Source organism: Somniosus microcephalus, chromosome 1, assembly GCF_052327205.1.
Source record: "Somniosus microcephalus isolate GS21.2 chromosome 1, FLI_Smic_1.0, whole genome shotgun sequence".
Lineage (NCBI taxonomy): Eukaryota > Metazoa > Chordata > Chondrichthyes > Squaliformes > Somniosidae > Somniosus > Somniosus microcephalus.
In genome coordinates this window covers 425,612,469-425,628,157 of record NC_140987.1, presented here as the reverse complement: position 1 = coordinate 425,628,157, position 15,689 = coordinate 425,612,469, and the positions used below count along the sequence as shown (strand labels likewise).

The window sequence follows — 15,689 nt, the reverse complement described above, 5'->3', positions numbered from 1 at the left end:
GCAAACTTGGACACATTACACTCGGTCTCTTCATCTAAGTCATTAATATAGATTGTAAATAGCTGAGGCCCCAGCACTGATCCTTGCGGCACCCCACTAGTAACAGCCTGCCAACTTGAAAATGACCCGTTTATTCCTACTCTCTGTTTTCTGTCCTTTAAACAATCCTCTATCCATGCTATTATATTACTTCAACCCTATGAGCCCTAATCTTGTGTAACAACCTTTCGTGTGGCACCTTATCGAATGCCTTTTGAAAATCCAAATACACTACATCCATTGGTTCCCCTTTTATCTACCCTGCTAGTTACAACCACAAAAAACTCTAATTTGATTTAGTATTGTACCATAACCACTAGTCTAAACCAGATTGTTTTTAAGTAAGTTTCCCTCTTTAGATGAAGGATTTTCCAAAAGAACTTAATATTTAACTGTATGTAGCAATATTACAGAATATGTTTCCACTTTTCTCTCTATATATATTAATAGTTGCAATGTTCCCGCTAAGCTGTGTGGCCGCACAGCTGTCTGCTGATCCCACACAGCCTGGGCCCGGCTTTTCAAATGTGAATTTCACACAAACGCAAAACTTTGAATGGGCCGAGCAGCCCATTAAAGGGACTGCGCACCCCAAAACAATTAGGGGGAACATTGAATAGTTGTACTTAATTATGAGTTAGAAGTATTTTATATGCTAATTGAATGCTGCAAAGATACTAGGTATTGTTAAGTTTTGCAATCCTACCCCTACTAAAATGATGAAAGCCTTGTCTATCAGATATCTATAATGGTCCTAAAGGTAATCATTGTGTGAGGGCCTACACCCCAAACCACCCCTTAAATTGATACTAATTGGCACCAAGTGGCAACTCGCTCACAAAAGCCACAAGGATGGTTGCTGTGGTATGTTACAGTTGTGGGTGTTTTCTGAGGTTACAATCTGGAAGCATTGCTATTCTACCTTGTGATTTAAATACAACTTAAATCTTCAAAATCAGTTCAATAATCAGCAACCTTCCACATCAAGGATGAGAGTAATATCTTTTGTAGGAGCATGTCTAGATATGCTAAGTGTGTTTTCAAACTTAGCCAGGATGTGAAATTATTTTGAAAAGTCTATAACACTGCAGCAAAAGCCCTCGATTATGCTACCTTCATTTTACCACCACTTTTTTGTTGTCTCCAAAGGAGCCATAAGGCTTGACTTCATGGGGGAATCTGAAAACATCTTTCGGTTCACTCAATTTTTTTCATTTAAGACGAGGTTAATAAATTAGATTGTTCGTGGAGAATTGGAGATTACATTTTTGTGTCCGCACAAATATAAAAGTCCCAACCCAACAACCCTTCCAATCGCCCTTAAAACATTTCATACCACATCACCTGTCCTCAAAACTGGGCCAGAAAGCTTTGGAGGCACTAAGAACATAAGAACATAAGAAATAGGAGCAGGAGTAGGCCAATCGGCCCCTCGAGCCTGCTCCGCCATTCAATAAGATCATGGCTGATCTGATCCTAACCGCCAATCTACTATCACTGAACCATCTCCTGAATCTAACAGAATTAGACACGCGAAATAGGAGCAGGATCAGGCTACACGGCCCCTGGGCCCGCTCCGTTACCCACAGGGCCATGACCGATCCGAACCTAGACTCATGTCCAAATTCCTGCCTGTTCCCCGTAACCCTTTATTCCCTTTACTTCTAGGAAACTGTCTATTTCTGTTTTAAATTTATGTAATGATGTAGCTTCTACAGCTTTTTGGGGCAGCATATTCCATGGACCTACCACCCTCTGAGTGAAGTAGTTCCTCCTCACCTCAGTTTTGAAAGAGCAGCCACTTATTCTAAGACTATGCCCCCTAGTTCTAGTTTCACCCATCATCGGGAACATACTCCCCGCATCCACCCGATCCAACCCCTTCACAATCTTATATGTTTCAATAAGATCGCCTCTCATTCTTCTGAACTCCAATGAGTAGAGTCCCAATCTACTCAACCTCTCCTCATATGTCCATCCCCTCATCCCCGGGATTAACCGAGTGAACCTTCTTTGTACTGACTCGAGAGCAAGTATGTCTTTTCTTAAGTATGGACACCAAAACTGTATGCAGTATTCCAGGTGCGGTCTCACCAATACCTTGTACAACTGAAGCAATACCTCCCTATTTTTATATTCTATCCCCCTAGCAATGAAAGCCAACATTCCATTGGCCTTCTTAATCACTTGCTGCACCTGCATACTAACCTTTTGAGTTTCGTGCACCAGGACCCCCAGATCCCTTTGTACTTCAGTACTTTCCAGTTTCTTGCCATTAAGATAATAACTTGCTCTACAATTTTTCCTGCCGAAGTGCATAACCTCACACTTTCCAGTATTGTATTCCATCTGCCAAATCTCTGCCCACTTACTTAGCCTGTCTATGTCCCCTTGCAGGTTTTTTATGTCCTCCTCACTCACTACTTTCCCTCCCATCTTAGTATCATCTGCAAACTTTGATATGTTACACTCGGTCCCCTCCTCCAAATCGTTAATATAGATTGTAAAGAGTTGGGGACCCAGCACTGACCCCTGTGGAACACCACTAGTTACTGATTGCCAGTCGAGAATGAACCATTTATCCCAACACTAACAGTTCTTGAAAATATAAAGTTAATATTGACTCTTTCTCAACAGTGCTTGAACACAAGATCCTAAATTTAAGAAAAGGGGCAATTCAGTCCCTCTATCTCACACGTTCATTCATGTCTTCATGTTTAGGATTGATGTAACATATCTTTCCTCTGGGAGGTGTTAATCGCCTCAATCTGATGTGCTATAATCTCTGACATAACACACACGGGTATGGTTTCTCTAATCAAATTGCATAAAAAGCCCTCGTTCTAATATATTACAATGGCTCTTTCATAAACTATGATCTGTGATATAACTCACATTCTTCTTGTATTACATAAACCGTATACAACCCATTCGAGAAAACATGATTATCCAAAGTTGCAGAAAGGTCTTGTATAGCTGTCAGATTTGTGCTCTCAGATTTAGTGGACTGAGTATGCTTGTGCTGACTATGTTCACAATCCTGTACACTTTTTTTAAACATTTGGGAATATCTCTGCATATCAAATTGCCCCATAATTCAGAAAACATTTGCATTAAACTGGCAGTCTCATTTAGAGAGGCCATTGGACACTCAAGCGTAGATGTTCCAATTCGAGAAGAATCTTAACAGATTGGTGACAGAGCAAGCTTTGTATCCACTTATTCTCCCAAATACTGCCCACCAGCAGATCTTCCAGGGTCCGGCTCAGTTAAAGTTTTGTGGCAGATGCAAGTAGCATTTACATTGCTGCCAGGTTATCTGCCTCAGGTAGAGAGGGAAAGGAAATTGCTGCAGCACCTGAATAAATGGGTCGTTTTCCGAGTGGCAGGCAGTGACTAGTGGGGTACCGCAAGGATCGATCCTAGGACCCCAGATGTTCACAATATATATTAATGATCTGGGACGAGGGAATTGGATGTAATATCTCCAAATTTGCAGATGACACAAAGCTGGGTGGGAGGGTAAGCTGTGAGGAGGATGTTGTGAAACTCCAGTACGATTTGGACAGGTTGGGTGATTGGGCAGAAAAATGGCAAATGCACTATAATGTGGATAAATGTGAGATTATCCACTTTGGTGGCAAAAACAGGAAGGCAGATTATTATTTGAATGGCAATAGATTGGGAGAAGGGGAAGTGCAAAGAGACCTGGGTGTTCTTGTGCACCAGTCGCTGAAGGTAAGCATGCAGGTGCAGCAGGCGGTTAAGAAGGCAAATGGTATGTTGGCCTTCGTAGCGAGAGGGTTCGAGTACAGGAACAAGGATGTCTTGCTACAGTTGTACAGGGCCTTGGTGAGACCGCACCTTGAGTATTGTGTGCAGTTTTGGTCACCTTACCTGAGGAAGGACGTTGTTGCCATGGAAGGAGTGCAGCGAAGATTCACCAGGCTGATACCTGGGATGGCAGGAATGACGTATGAGGAGAGATTGTGTCGATTGGGCTTATACTCACTGGAGTTTAGAAGATTGAGAGGGGATCTCATCGAAACCTATAAAATTCTGTCAGGCCTGGACAGACTAGATGCAGGAAGGATATTTCTGATGGCCGGGGAGTCCAGAACCAGAGGTCATAGTCTAAGGATAAGGGGTAAGCCATTTAGGACTGAAATGAGGAGGAATTTCTTCACCCAGAGAGTGGTGAACCTGTGGAATTCTCTGCCACAGAGGGCGGTGGAGGCCAGTTCATTAAATATATTCAAGAAAGAGTTGGATATATTTCTTAAGGCTAAAGGGATCAAGGGATATGGGGAGAAGGCAGGGACAGGGTACTGAATTTGGATGATCAGCCATGATCTCATTGAATGGCGGAGCAGGCTCAAAGGGCCGAATGGCCTACTCCTGCTCCTATCTTCTATGAGGCAGTGTAACGCAGCCAGGGGTTCCCCGGAGCTGGTGACATTTAAGTGTAACTTGTCAAGGCTTAACATTCCTTTAATATTCAAAGCACCCTGCGCTATCCTAGCAATGCTGAACACCAAAAAACATGCCAGCATTCTTGAAGGCCAGCATTGCTAAGGCGTTAATGATGAGAAATTATTCAGTTGACATTTTCCTGTCATTTCAATATGCTTGCCCAAATATAGGGGAAGAGTATTTAACATCAACTATCACTTCCCGTGAGAAAATCCCAAAAGTGTCAGCTGAGCAGAATGACCCCTCCCTCCAATCACATTTTGAGCTCACAACTGTCCCACTACCACCTGAAATCAAGCAGTAGCGGCACAGAAAATCCTGGCCTCAGTATCCATATCAAGCACTCCCAGGTCAGGTATAAAATGAAGTTCAACACAGATAAATGTGAGGTATTACATTTTGGTAGGAAGAATAGGGAGGTCACCTGGTGGTGTAGAGGAACAAAGGGATCACGGAGTACAAATCACTAAAAGTTGCGACACAGGTTAGCAAGGCCATAAAAAAAAAAAACAAGCACTAGGGTTTATTTCTGGAGGGATAGAATTGAAAAGTAGGGAAGTTACGCTAAACCTGTATCGAACCTTGGTTAGACCACACTTAGTGTACTGTGTGGAGTTCTGGTCGCCATATTATAAAAAGGATACAGAGACACTGGAGAGGGTTCAGTGAAGCTTTACAAGGATGATACCAGAAATGCAAGGGTATACATATCAGGAAAGGATGAACAGGCTGGGTCTCTTTTCTCTTGAAAAAAGGCTGAGGGGTGACCTAATAGAGGTCTTTAAAATTATGAAAAATGCTGATAGAGTGGAAACAAAGAAAATGTTTCCACTTGTGGGGAAGAGCAGAACTAGAGGCCATCAATATAAGATAGTCACCAAGAAATTCAATAGGGAATTCAGAAGAGTGGTGAGAATGTGGAACTCACTACCACAGGGAGTGGTTGAAGCGAATAGTATAGATGCATTTAAGGGGAGGCTAGACAAGCATATGAGGGAGAAGGGAATAGAGGGTTATGCTGATAGATTTAGGTGAGGAACGACGGGAGGAGGCTCGCGTGGAGCATCAACACCAGCATGGACTGGTTGGGTCGAATGGCCTGTTTTGTGCCGTATATCCTGTGTAATCCTATGTAAAATGGGTAGAGGCAGAATAAAACTCTCTATCCTGCCACACCAATTTGCCTCATCCCTAAACCATGAGAGAGCATCCTCAAAAGAATCAATGATACTTTTCCCACGAGCTGGCCTATGGCTTTGCATGAGATTGCTAACTTACTGGGCCACTTATTGCAGTGAGCAGCTTAGTACGTTTGTTAGACTTGCACTTTACCCATAGACTTTCTAGGGGGTTCTGGATGGCAAGCTGCTGTCAGCCAAACATTAAAACAGCACAGCACCCTCTACAGGACATCTGGAACCTGTGTGAACAGGGCAAGCAACTGTATATCTCCTTAACCAATCAGATTGAATGAGCAGCGCAGTGTCAGAATCAGGAAGTGTAAGTTAGAATAGTGAATTCAATGTCAAATCAGGTCCAGAAAGGAAAATAGAGAGGGAAAGAAAGATTGGATTAAGAGAGATAAAAGAAATAGAAATAAAAGGTTTTTTAAACATAATTAAAAGCTGAAGGAATGAGTCTCCATACTTGTAAAAGTTACTTTTCAGTACCAGAGAGGTTGTTTAATTAAGACTCACCACACCATTAAAAGGGTACTTAGACTGGAATAGACAAGCCCTAACTTTTAATGGCGAGTTTAGTTTGTATCTATGACATCAGTACAGGGACTACATGCTGTTTAATACATTTGAATGGAGAGCCAGGCAGCGAGATGCCATTTTTGTGCAGCTTACGGAGGAGCTTGCATCTAACTTCTCATGCACTCGCTGGAAGCTGCTGTCTGACCTGCATATAAATAAAGTTGAGCACTGTTAGCCTCACCATTATTTTCACAGCAAAATCTGGCCCAATGTTAATTATTTCTAAATTCTGAGTCAATTTTGTGCTGTGGACCCATCCCTGGTGGATTGATACTGTCCAATCCCATTCGATGTAGGATCTGTGAAAACAACAGACAGAAGAGACTTTCATCCCATCACTCTGTGCTGGAGTTGAACCCTGGCTGCAGCGTGAAAGGCCAACTTCTACCAGTTGTACCCATTGAAAGACCCATACATGCATTTGTATGTGTATCTATTGGTGGAAAGGGTGGACAGCTTTAAGTTCCTCGGAGTCCACATCACAGAAGACCTCTCCTGGTCCCTCAATACCTCCTCTCTGGTGAAGAAGGCCCAGCAGCGCCTATATTTCCTAAGGAGGCTGAAGGGATGTAACCTGTCACCCCTGATCCTCTCTAACTTTTACCGCTGCACAATAGAGAGCATCCTGACGAATTGTATCACAGTATGGTATGGCAGCTGTAGCTACTGTGACCGGAAAGCCCTGCAGCGGGTAGTCAAAACTGCCCAATGCATTACCGGCACCCGGCTACCGACCATAGAGCACATATACCAGAAACGCTGTTTACGGAGGTCACAGACTATCATCAAAGACCATACCCACCCCAGCCACAGTCTGTTCACCCTCCTGCCATCTGGGAGATGCTACAGATGCATTCGCACCCGAACAACCAGATTTAGGAACAGCTTCTTTCCCAGGGCTGTCATCCTACTGAACTCCACAAATAAACTCTAAAGCCTGCACATCTGCCAATGCACTTTATTATGTTTATGTTAATGTATTACAAGCCAAATGAATGTTGAATGTTTAAATGTCTTAATCTAAATGTACACTCTCGGGAGCCGCAAGCCTACATTTCGTTGTACTGCACTTGTGCACTAACAATGACAATAAAGTTGATTATTATTATTATTATTATGTGTTACTGTGTGCTTGGAGCCCTGTGCACGGTGTATATATGATGTATGTCTCCTGATATATTAACTAAAACATTGTAAAAAGGTTTTAGTTTAACACAGATAATTCAGGTCTCACTTTGTTCTAAAAGAATAACGATTGTTCAGTCAGCAGTGCTTTTCACCCTTTGATAGCTGGGCTCAATAGTCAATCTTTTTATCCCTGGTGCCTGCAACTGGGAAAGTCATGAATGTGGACTTTGCAAAGAGGTGCTTTGCTTATGAATGTGATGATTCTTCCAATAGCAATGATTTAATATAGCTGATCTCTACAATTGTGTGTCAGGAGGGAGTATTGATTCCCTTATGTGCCTCCCACAGCCCTACTGAATGTGTTATACAGTTAGTTTTATATATTTGCTAAAATAGAGTCCAGTCTGTGCATGATTATACCCTTAGTGGCTGGATACATACAAGTACAAAACTCTGTAACCTGGGTCTTTAATTAAAGTTGTGGAAGTGAAACTCAGATGATGATTATAGCTCATCACTAAAGCCTGACAGACTTCATGGGCAACCCTAATTTTCACCACTTTTACAACAATGGAAAAGTGTAGTGAGAGAGACAAAGTACTTCATGTAATGCGTGTGTGTTTACATGGAGTATTTTAGGTTGCAGTTATACTACAGCTACCTATATACGACTAGTATCGACCATTTGCAATTTGCAGTCGGCAGATTAGAGTTATACTGTAGACTGGCCTTTAGTCTGATTGGTGACAAGGTACAGCAAAAATGGAATTCTATGAATGAATTCTTCGATGCTTGGACAAGGCAGCTAATCATTAATATTAGTCCACCCAAAGTTTTAACAGTTCCTAGGCTGTTCAATGGATGGGTGCAAATTCCAAGTGGTGGGAGAGTTATTTACACAATAGTTCCGCTTTGGTACCCCTTTTTCACCAGCCAAAACTTGCAGTTGGAGTCTGGAGATCAGTGTGTGTGTGCCATGGATAGTCCGCTATGTACCCTGCCACCTTTTGCATCGCAACACACTGTTTCACATGGAGGTGAAGATGACAGTTTAACTTCCTCTTTTTAATCTTCAATTGGTGCAGCAGATTTTAAAAGGGAACAAATGAAACGAGTGAATGAATGAGTTACATTTCGTCCAAATGAGTGATAGGCTCTTACAAACTCCGGTCCATATCATTAAATCGGATAGGAGATCGATCTCCATGCCGCCTCATCCATTCCACGCGACATCACAAAGACCCTGTGTGGACGCATGCAGAATAAGAAAGGGCGATTCTGTGCTCATTACCTGGCGGGCAGCGAGGACAGCACTGCTGCGGGACAGCCACGGGGCTGGAACAGTGGATATTCGGACATTTCATTCGATTGCAGGCCACGTGCCCATTCTGGAAATGTGAGTCCTTTGTTAGTCGTAAAGACACAAATTCAGAGATTTCACCAAAAAGCAAGCTAACACGGCTTTGAATTGGATCAACATCACATGTCGGAATCATGGCAAAAAAGGTCGCAGGTAACACGTGTGCTTAGGGTACATTTATCATTAAGGACACATTTGAAATCTGCTTTTTTTGCGGCAGCGGTATCCTCACATCCTTGCCTCTACAAGATTTCATCCCAGTTAAATACAACATTTGTTTTCAACGCGCCTCTTGTGTTTTAATGTTTTCATCTCTGACTCATTGGCTTTGCTGTTGTGATCAACTTTTTAAAGTTTGTCAAAATGAAGCTTGGCCCGACTGTGCGGTGCACTCCTGATGTGCGGCAGCGAATGAAGTCACATTGTAACTCTACTCAGACTACAGAACTCATCACATGGCCGGGATAGACTTTCTGGTGGTCTGGCCACTGGGTTTGATCAATTCTTACTTCGCCAATGTGATCATAATCAAGGAGTGATGACAGGGTTAGACACCGGCGCTCCAAAAACAACATTTAAAACGTGATTTTTTACCAAAGATTAGCTTAAGTTGCCTCTCCACACAATGTTACAACCGGTCTACAATAAGGGGGAAATCCATTGTAACAGAGCACTTGGCCGCTGTTAGGAGGCTAAGGTTAAACTATCGCCAAGCCTGTAAAATTCACACAGTTGGGTTTTCTAATATGACAGCGCTTCAATCTGTTTCTGTTTGACTGTACAGAGTGCCGTGTCTGAGCACTCTATAGGTACATTGTCTATTGGTTTCAACTCAATCAAAGTCTTTTTTTATTTGCTACGTTTTACACCCAGCTTCCCTGGCCCTTAAGTTCTATAGAAGAAAAAGATGATGACAATGTACCTCAGAGCAAAGACAGTTTATACAATAGACGAATCCATAGGGCTCCAGGTAAGGGTGCCATATCTCTCCCATCCGGTACTTCTTATCTTGGAACACGCAAAACGTGTCTGACTCTGTTCAGAAAAAAAATAACAGACAGGTCAAAGCCTTGCTTCATGTTAACACTGACCGTGGTAAAGCGACCTGATGATAGTTCCATTCTATTAACATTGAACCGAATAACGAGTACCTTTAAGAGGCGCAGTAACCAACCTGAGATATTTCCAGACTCGATCTAAAGTATCTGACCATACAGCGAGTGTCATGCACTTTAAGTGTAAAATGTTGAAGCCCATATTCAGTCAGATACGAAGACGCAATAGGCAGCAGCGTGGAATCACAACATCCTGCAATGCCCAGACAGACACTGAGATTTTCAGGTTGGTTTCCCGAGGCATTGCACGTTGTTAAAATAACGTTTACATATCTTCTGTTCTGAATAACCCTTCAAATAAAACGAGATCCGCAAATAGAGCCAGAGACTCGCACACACAGGCTTGCATGAACTCAACTCACTTGCTCTAGTGTATCTACTGCTTGGTCCAAGTTGTCTTCTCGGCTCAAGCCATCAGCAAATGATCGCTGCAGTTTATTTGTAGAGTATACATGTTAGTCGGAGCATCCGCTTATCAGCACATTTAGACATGCACTGGACACCGACATTCTGTGTGCAACAAGTCCTATAGGCCGGCAAATTCACAAAACCGGTGCAGACAAAACATCTGTCTTTGGGCAGGAATGGAACTAAAACGAGTATACTATAGAGGTCAATTCCCGCGCACTTCACATCCATTTCATTTTCATGTTCTGTTTTCTATTTGTTGTTAAAAAAAATACTTCAATCAAGCCAATGGTTCAAACTCAGTAGCGTTTTGGGTGTGAAATGTCAAACATTCTACAATGGCCCTAGCCGAAGGGAACCCTTGGCAGAGTTTGCTTTCGGGTTAGAGTTGGCAAAATCTGTATCCTGCAATGGCCCCAGCCAGAGGCTGTGTTGGCAGAAACTGTAGCTATTATTTCGGGTTCGGGTCGGAGTTAGCAGAAACTGAAGACTTATTTAAGGTTCGGATGGGTGTTCCGCAGAAACTGCAACATTCGGATTAGACTGGGAGTTAGCAGAAGGCGAATCATTCATTATGATCAGGGCCAGCTCAAACTGCCTCATTCTTCAGGCTTAGGGCCAAAGTTACCGAAAACCGCAGCCTTACTTAGGTTTAGGGTCAATTTAAGCAAAAAAACTAGAATTATTTAGGGTTAGGCGCGACAGAAACTGCCTCTCTATTCGAAGTTAGAAACCCCATGCGTTCTTTGAGATTGTGCTCCGAAATTTTTGGTGAGAGTTGGAACAGGACGAAGCGTTGCGTTAACCTTAGCGTCAATGAAGATTACCAAAACCGGGATTTTCAAAATCTTGCACCTTGGGTTAAGGCGGGTAGAGCCGACAGCCTTGTGTCGAGGTTTGGTTGTGACGAGTAGAAACGATAATTGTGTGGCGGGCCACTGGGAAGGATAGTCTTGTTTCTGGGTTAAGGTTGGGACTGGTCGAAAGGGTCGCTTTCTGTCTGTTCAGGAGTGGGAGCGGTGGCGCTGCAGTATGGTGACGGATGAGATGGAGAGAGAGAGAACAGAGTGGACAGCGGGTTGGTTGGGGTGGAGCCGGGAGCACCGAGGCTGGGACAAAGCAGGGTGAGGAATCTGATGACCCCCTGGCTTCCCATAGCCCATTCCGCCACGCCACTGGAAGCGTCTCCCCAGGCTCCTCCAGCCGTCGTGAAGTCTCAGGGCAGAATCAAACAATGGCAGCAGTAATCTTTCAAATAATAAATAAAACATTTGCAGGCCGGGGGCTGAGTTCTCTGCGGACATGAACCCTGCTTTGGGGACACTCTGTCGCAGCTTGTGGATGTTGGAGTAAAGCGCTTGGACTCAATCTGACAGCGAAAGTGTGCGAGAACCCAGTGCGCGGTATTCAGAACTTACGTTTGCCCTGCTCAGATTTGCCTGCTTCCACTTTGAGGAACATGACAGCGCAGTAAAGGACGAGGCTGAGCTCCTCTCTGCTCGCCAGTCTCCAGATCGCTCTCATTCTTCCACGCGACCGGGAATGGTTCAACAGAACTCCTCTGGAAAAAAAAAGGGACCTGTGTTTTGAAGGAAAGGGAAAACGTCACCGAATAAAAGCTAGAGGTGCAGCCCCCTCCTTCCTTTTTTTTAATTTGATAAGGAGAAAAGAAACACCCAGACTGCTCAACAAACCCCACAGACACGCATCACTTCCAAAAAAAACCAGTGCGTACTTTTAAAGACATTCCACACACATCCTGCCGCACACTCACTGCTCAGACACTTCAGTGCTCGCATGGCGCATTTAAGGCTATGATGCAAGTCGCCCTGGAATCTGAGGTTTAAAGGTGTACCAACACCCTGGGGTTATTCATTTACCGAACATTTAAAACACCAGTCGGCAGGTCCGAATATTGCATGCAGTCTGGAGTGAAAAGACATCACCGCCCCTCCTGGTGTGGACTCCGTTCTGTGTGTGTGTGCCACACTTCAGTGTTGGTCCAGTTACACCCTGAAACCAGGAATTTATGTCATTTCTATGTCAGTGCCCCAAACTCCCTGTTCTGAGATTACCTGTTGATCTATTCTCCCAGCTACACCTGTAAAGGATGGAAGTAGAATAATGTTAAACCCATATACACGGTCTCTATTCAACTGACAGTGATTGTCTATCTAACATTCAGGTGGGAATTTATATAAGTCTTGGTTGATATGAGTTATGTTTCGAATCCGTAATATGCGTGGAATCAAAGCAACGATTGCGTTTTTCAAAATGTGTATACACCATTAATTCGCCATAATTCTGTATTTATCCGTTTCATAATTTACGTTTCGTAGTTTACGTTCATAAGCTATAGCCATTTCCACCTCTGTAGTATCTGATCTATTGTAGGGGCGGTAAACTACGAAGTTGTCCGCTTTACCAGTCTGAATTGCACAACATTTGTTTTTTGAAATCAGTTTCACCGACCTTTCAGTGAAGGAGCGAGAATCTCTGGCTCCTGACGTGCGGTAACTCAGCCTGAGTTACTGGAGATGACATCCAATATTTGCTGGCACCGCTCTTGGTATTTTCTTGGCGAAGGCAGACGAAGGTCTGAAATAAACCGCTTTCTACACTATGCGCAAGGTTCTGAATATGAAGACCTGCTGCGAGCGACTTACTGGTAAAATACACCACATCCGTGCTTTAAAAAATCAAAATTCATATAATGAACAGCTCTCCAATACAATCCATCATTTTACATTAATATCACAGAATAACCGAATCAGAGTATTGGAGCACGAAGGGCCACTAAATGATTTCATTCTCTGTCTATTTACCTATTCGCAGCTCCAACTATTATCAGACCAAACGATTTCACACATGACTCTGGCTCCGTTCGTGTTGGTATGCTTACAGTACTAAGAATCAAGGAAAAACAACGCGATCTTAAATATAAATCTTCAGATAAAGCAAAACTAGAAAATGAAGGGTCTTCTCCCGAGTTAATCATTTATCTCATTGGAAGTAAGGAATGACTTACCAGGAGCGGTTAACGCCGCCGTGTTTGTGTTGATTTTTTTAATATTTTGTTCTCCTGCTGTCAGGGAACCCGGTTAGGATCCGGAGCGCGTTTCTGAAATGCTCTCTCGGTGATTTATGATGGAAATCCACCAGCTTTTCCGACCTGCTGAAATGTATGGAAGAGCCCAAGGGCGCGGAGGCTGAGTTCGGATCAAGCGATCACTTCGACTGTTCAATTCCAACTAGTTCGGTAGATAAGCGAATTTGTTTTTAGGACAAAACAAAACGAGAAAAAAATAAACACCTTGTGCTAAGAGGTTCAATTCGGACTGTGTCTGTGACTTTCTGGACAACAGACCGTGGAGATACAGACAATAAACTCATATCACCAACCCTCGCTTGACAGTGTGATGACCAGACACTGTCCCAGTGTTTGAAGCTCACACTTTCATTTTCTCCCAAATCCAGTGAAATCCCTCAGGTGGCCGAACTCCAAAGTGCTGGAGGAGATAAGATTAACTCAGCAGCGACTCTCACTGGGCTGCTGCCCCATCGACAGGCTGACAGTACACAGTCTGTCAGAGACACAGGGCTGGTGCACAAATGCACAGAGCAGTCAGAAGACAGCCATTTGGGGCGGATCATTCATTGGGGAACGGATAGCTGATTATTAACCCCCCCCCTCCCCCCCCCCCACACACACACACACACACGCAAACCCCTTTCACACATGTGATCTGACGGTGGGATCTCAAGCAGAAAAGGACCAGTCGACACGAAGCCCACCTAAAACAAGACGCCTGGACAATTGCTGGAGACTCTCAGCGGAGCGAGGAGTGAGGGTGCATCGCGTAACGTGAAGCCACTAACTTTACTTCCTCTCATTTGGCAAACTTGCTGCAACTTAATACTTATCATCAGAACGGTAAATTAGCGCAATAGGGCCCTGGAGAACAAAAGAATGTATTCAGCGGAATGCAAGTTAGAAAACACGTCTTATACAAAAGAGGCAAGTAATGATCAAATGACAAAAACAATTCTAAGCTTTCAATAACAATTGCAATAAAAAATATGTTTCATATATTTGTAATCAAATTATTCATGACTTTTTTTTACTGAGATGAGAAAGGGAAACAGATGCAGGTTGGATTTTTGCAGCCGTTAACTGACAGTGCCGGGGCCGGCTGGGAATAAACACTCCCCTTTATGTGTCTTTTCAGCCCTCTGCACGTAACCCACTGTGTGAATACTTCGCAGCTTCCAAACTCAGAGCTGCGAAAAATTATCTGGCTTGGCGCAAAGCCATTTTATTTGTGTCGTGCACAAAGTAAAACGATTGCGATTGACTAATTGTGGCATGGCTCAGCATGAAATGTCAGAAACGGAGAGAGAGAGAGAGCCATTTCATTTGTTGCGCCAAAAGGCCAGTATCTGATGCAACATTCAACAAAGCAATTTCATTTAATAAAAGACGCGAGAGGTTTTCAACATGTTACATGTTAGTAAATAATATGTGAAGTCCACTGAAAAAATAATCTTCCTTGACTCATGGGATATGCCCTAAACACATTGGGCACCGCCAGTCACACTTACAGATAGATATGCGCCCATAGGCTCGGTTTTATTTCTTTTGTGTCCTGAAATCTCCAGGTTATATATATGGAGATTCTATTTTTAAATAAAGAATAATGGGAGGTTTGCAAAAGCAATACACTAATGAGTTTTAGACGGTTTACATGTAGACATAGCTTTTCCCCCCTCCCGTCTCCTATGGTTTCATTACTTGCATGCATTGCCCCATGTGGAACAGAGCCACATAGAGCAGGAATAACAACAGAAAATGCTGGGGAAACTCAGCAGGCCAGGCAACATCCGTGGAGAGAAATTAGAGTTGACGTTTCGGGTCGAAACCCTTTTTCAAAACTGGAAAGGAAATGAAATAGATCGAAGGCAGGGCTGCTATAGAACAAAAGAAGTAAAAGAGACATTAAGAGGTATTCAAAACCAGACGAGATGGTAATAGGACAAGTGGAGACAAAAGACGGCTGAGATTAGGTGTGAAGTGTACTGGCAGGATGAGACAGAGCTGCCATGTGGGAGAGAGGAAAAAAAAGGAAAGGGTGGGGGGAGGAAAGACCCAAAACAAAGGGGTGGAAAAAAATATAAGTAAAAATGTAATAGGGGCCGAGGTTATGATCTGAAATTGTTGAACTCGATATTGAGTCCGGAAGGCTGCAAAGTGCCTAATCGGAAGATGAGGTGCTGTTTCTCGAGTTTACGCTGAGCTTCCGTGGAACAATGCAAGAGGCTATCGTACTAGAACAAAGCAGGCCCAGGTCTGATCACCAGCCTCTGCTGTTAACTCGGACCATCCTGCATGACAATAGGGATGGTACC

General features: G+C 43.4%; 1 protein-coding gene across 13 annotated transcripts in view; it reads right to left on the bottom strand.

Annotated features, from left to right (window-relative positions):
- The window catches only part of chrdl2 (chordin-like 2), a 56,767-nt gene extending 42,478 nt beyond the window's left edge, over positions 1-14,289 (bottom strand). For 2 of the 13 annotated variants that reach the window (XM_086000053.1, XM_086000062.1), the window contains exons 1-4: positions 12,164-12,348; positions 11,702-11,862; positions 9,683-9,795; positions 8,692-8,803 (exon numbers count right to left, since the gene is read on the bottom strand). In XM_086000053.1, coding sequence (XP_085856179.1) covers positions 8,692-8,803; positions 9,683-9,795; positions 11,702-11,862; positions 12,164-12,204 — 427 coding nt within the window. In that variant the 5' untranslated portion in view covers positions 12,205-12,348. The other 11 variants (XM_085999998.1, XM_086000003.1, XM_086000026.1 and 8 more) reach the window with 11 other exon arrangements.
- Positions 14,290-15,689: the final 1,400 nt, after the last annotated feature.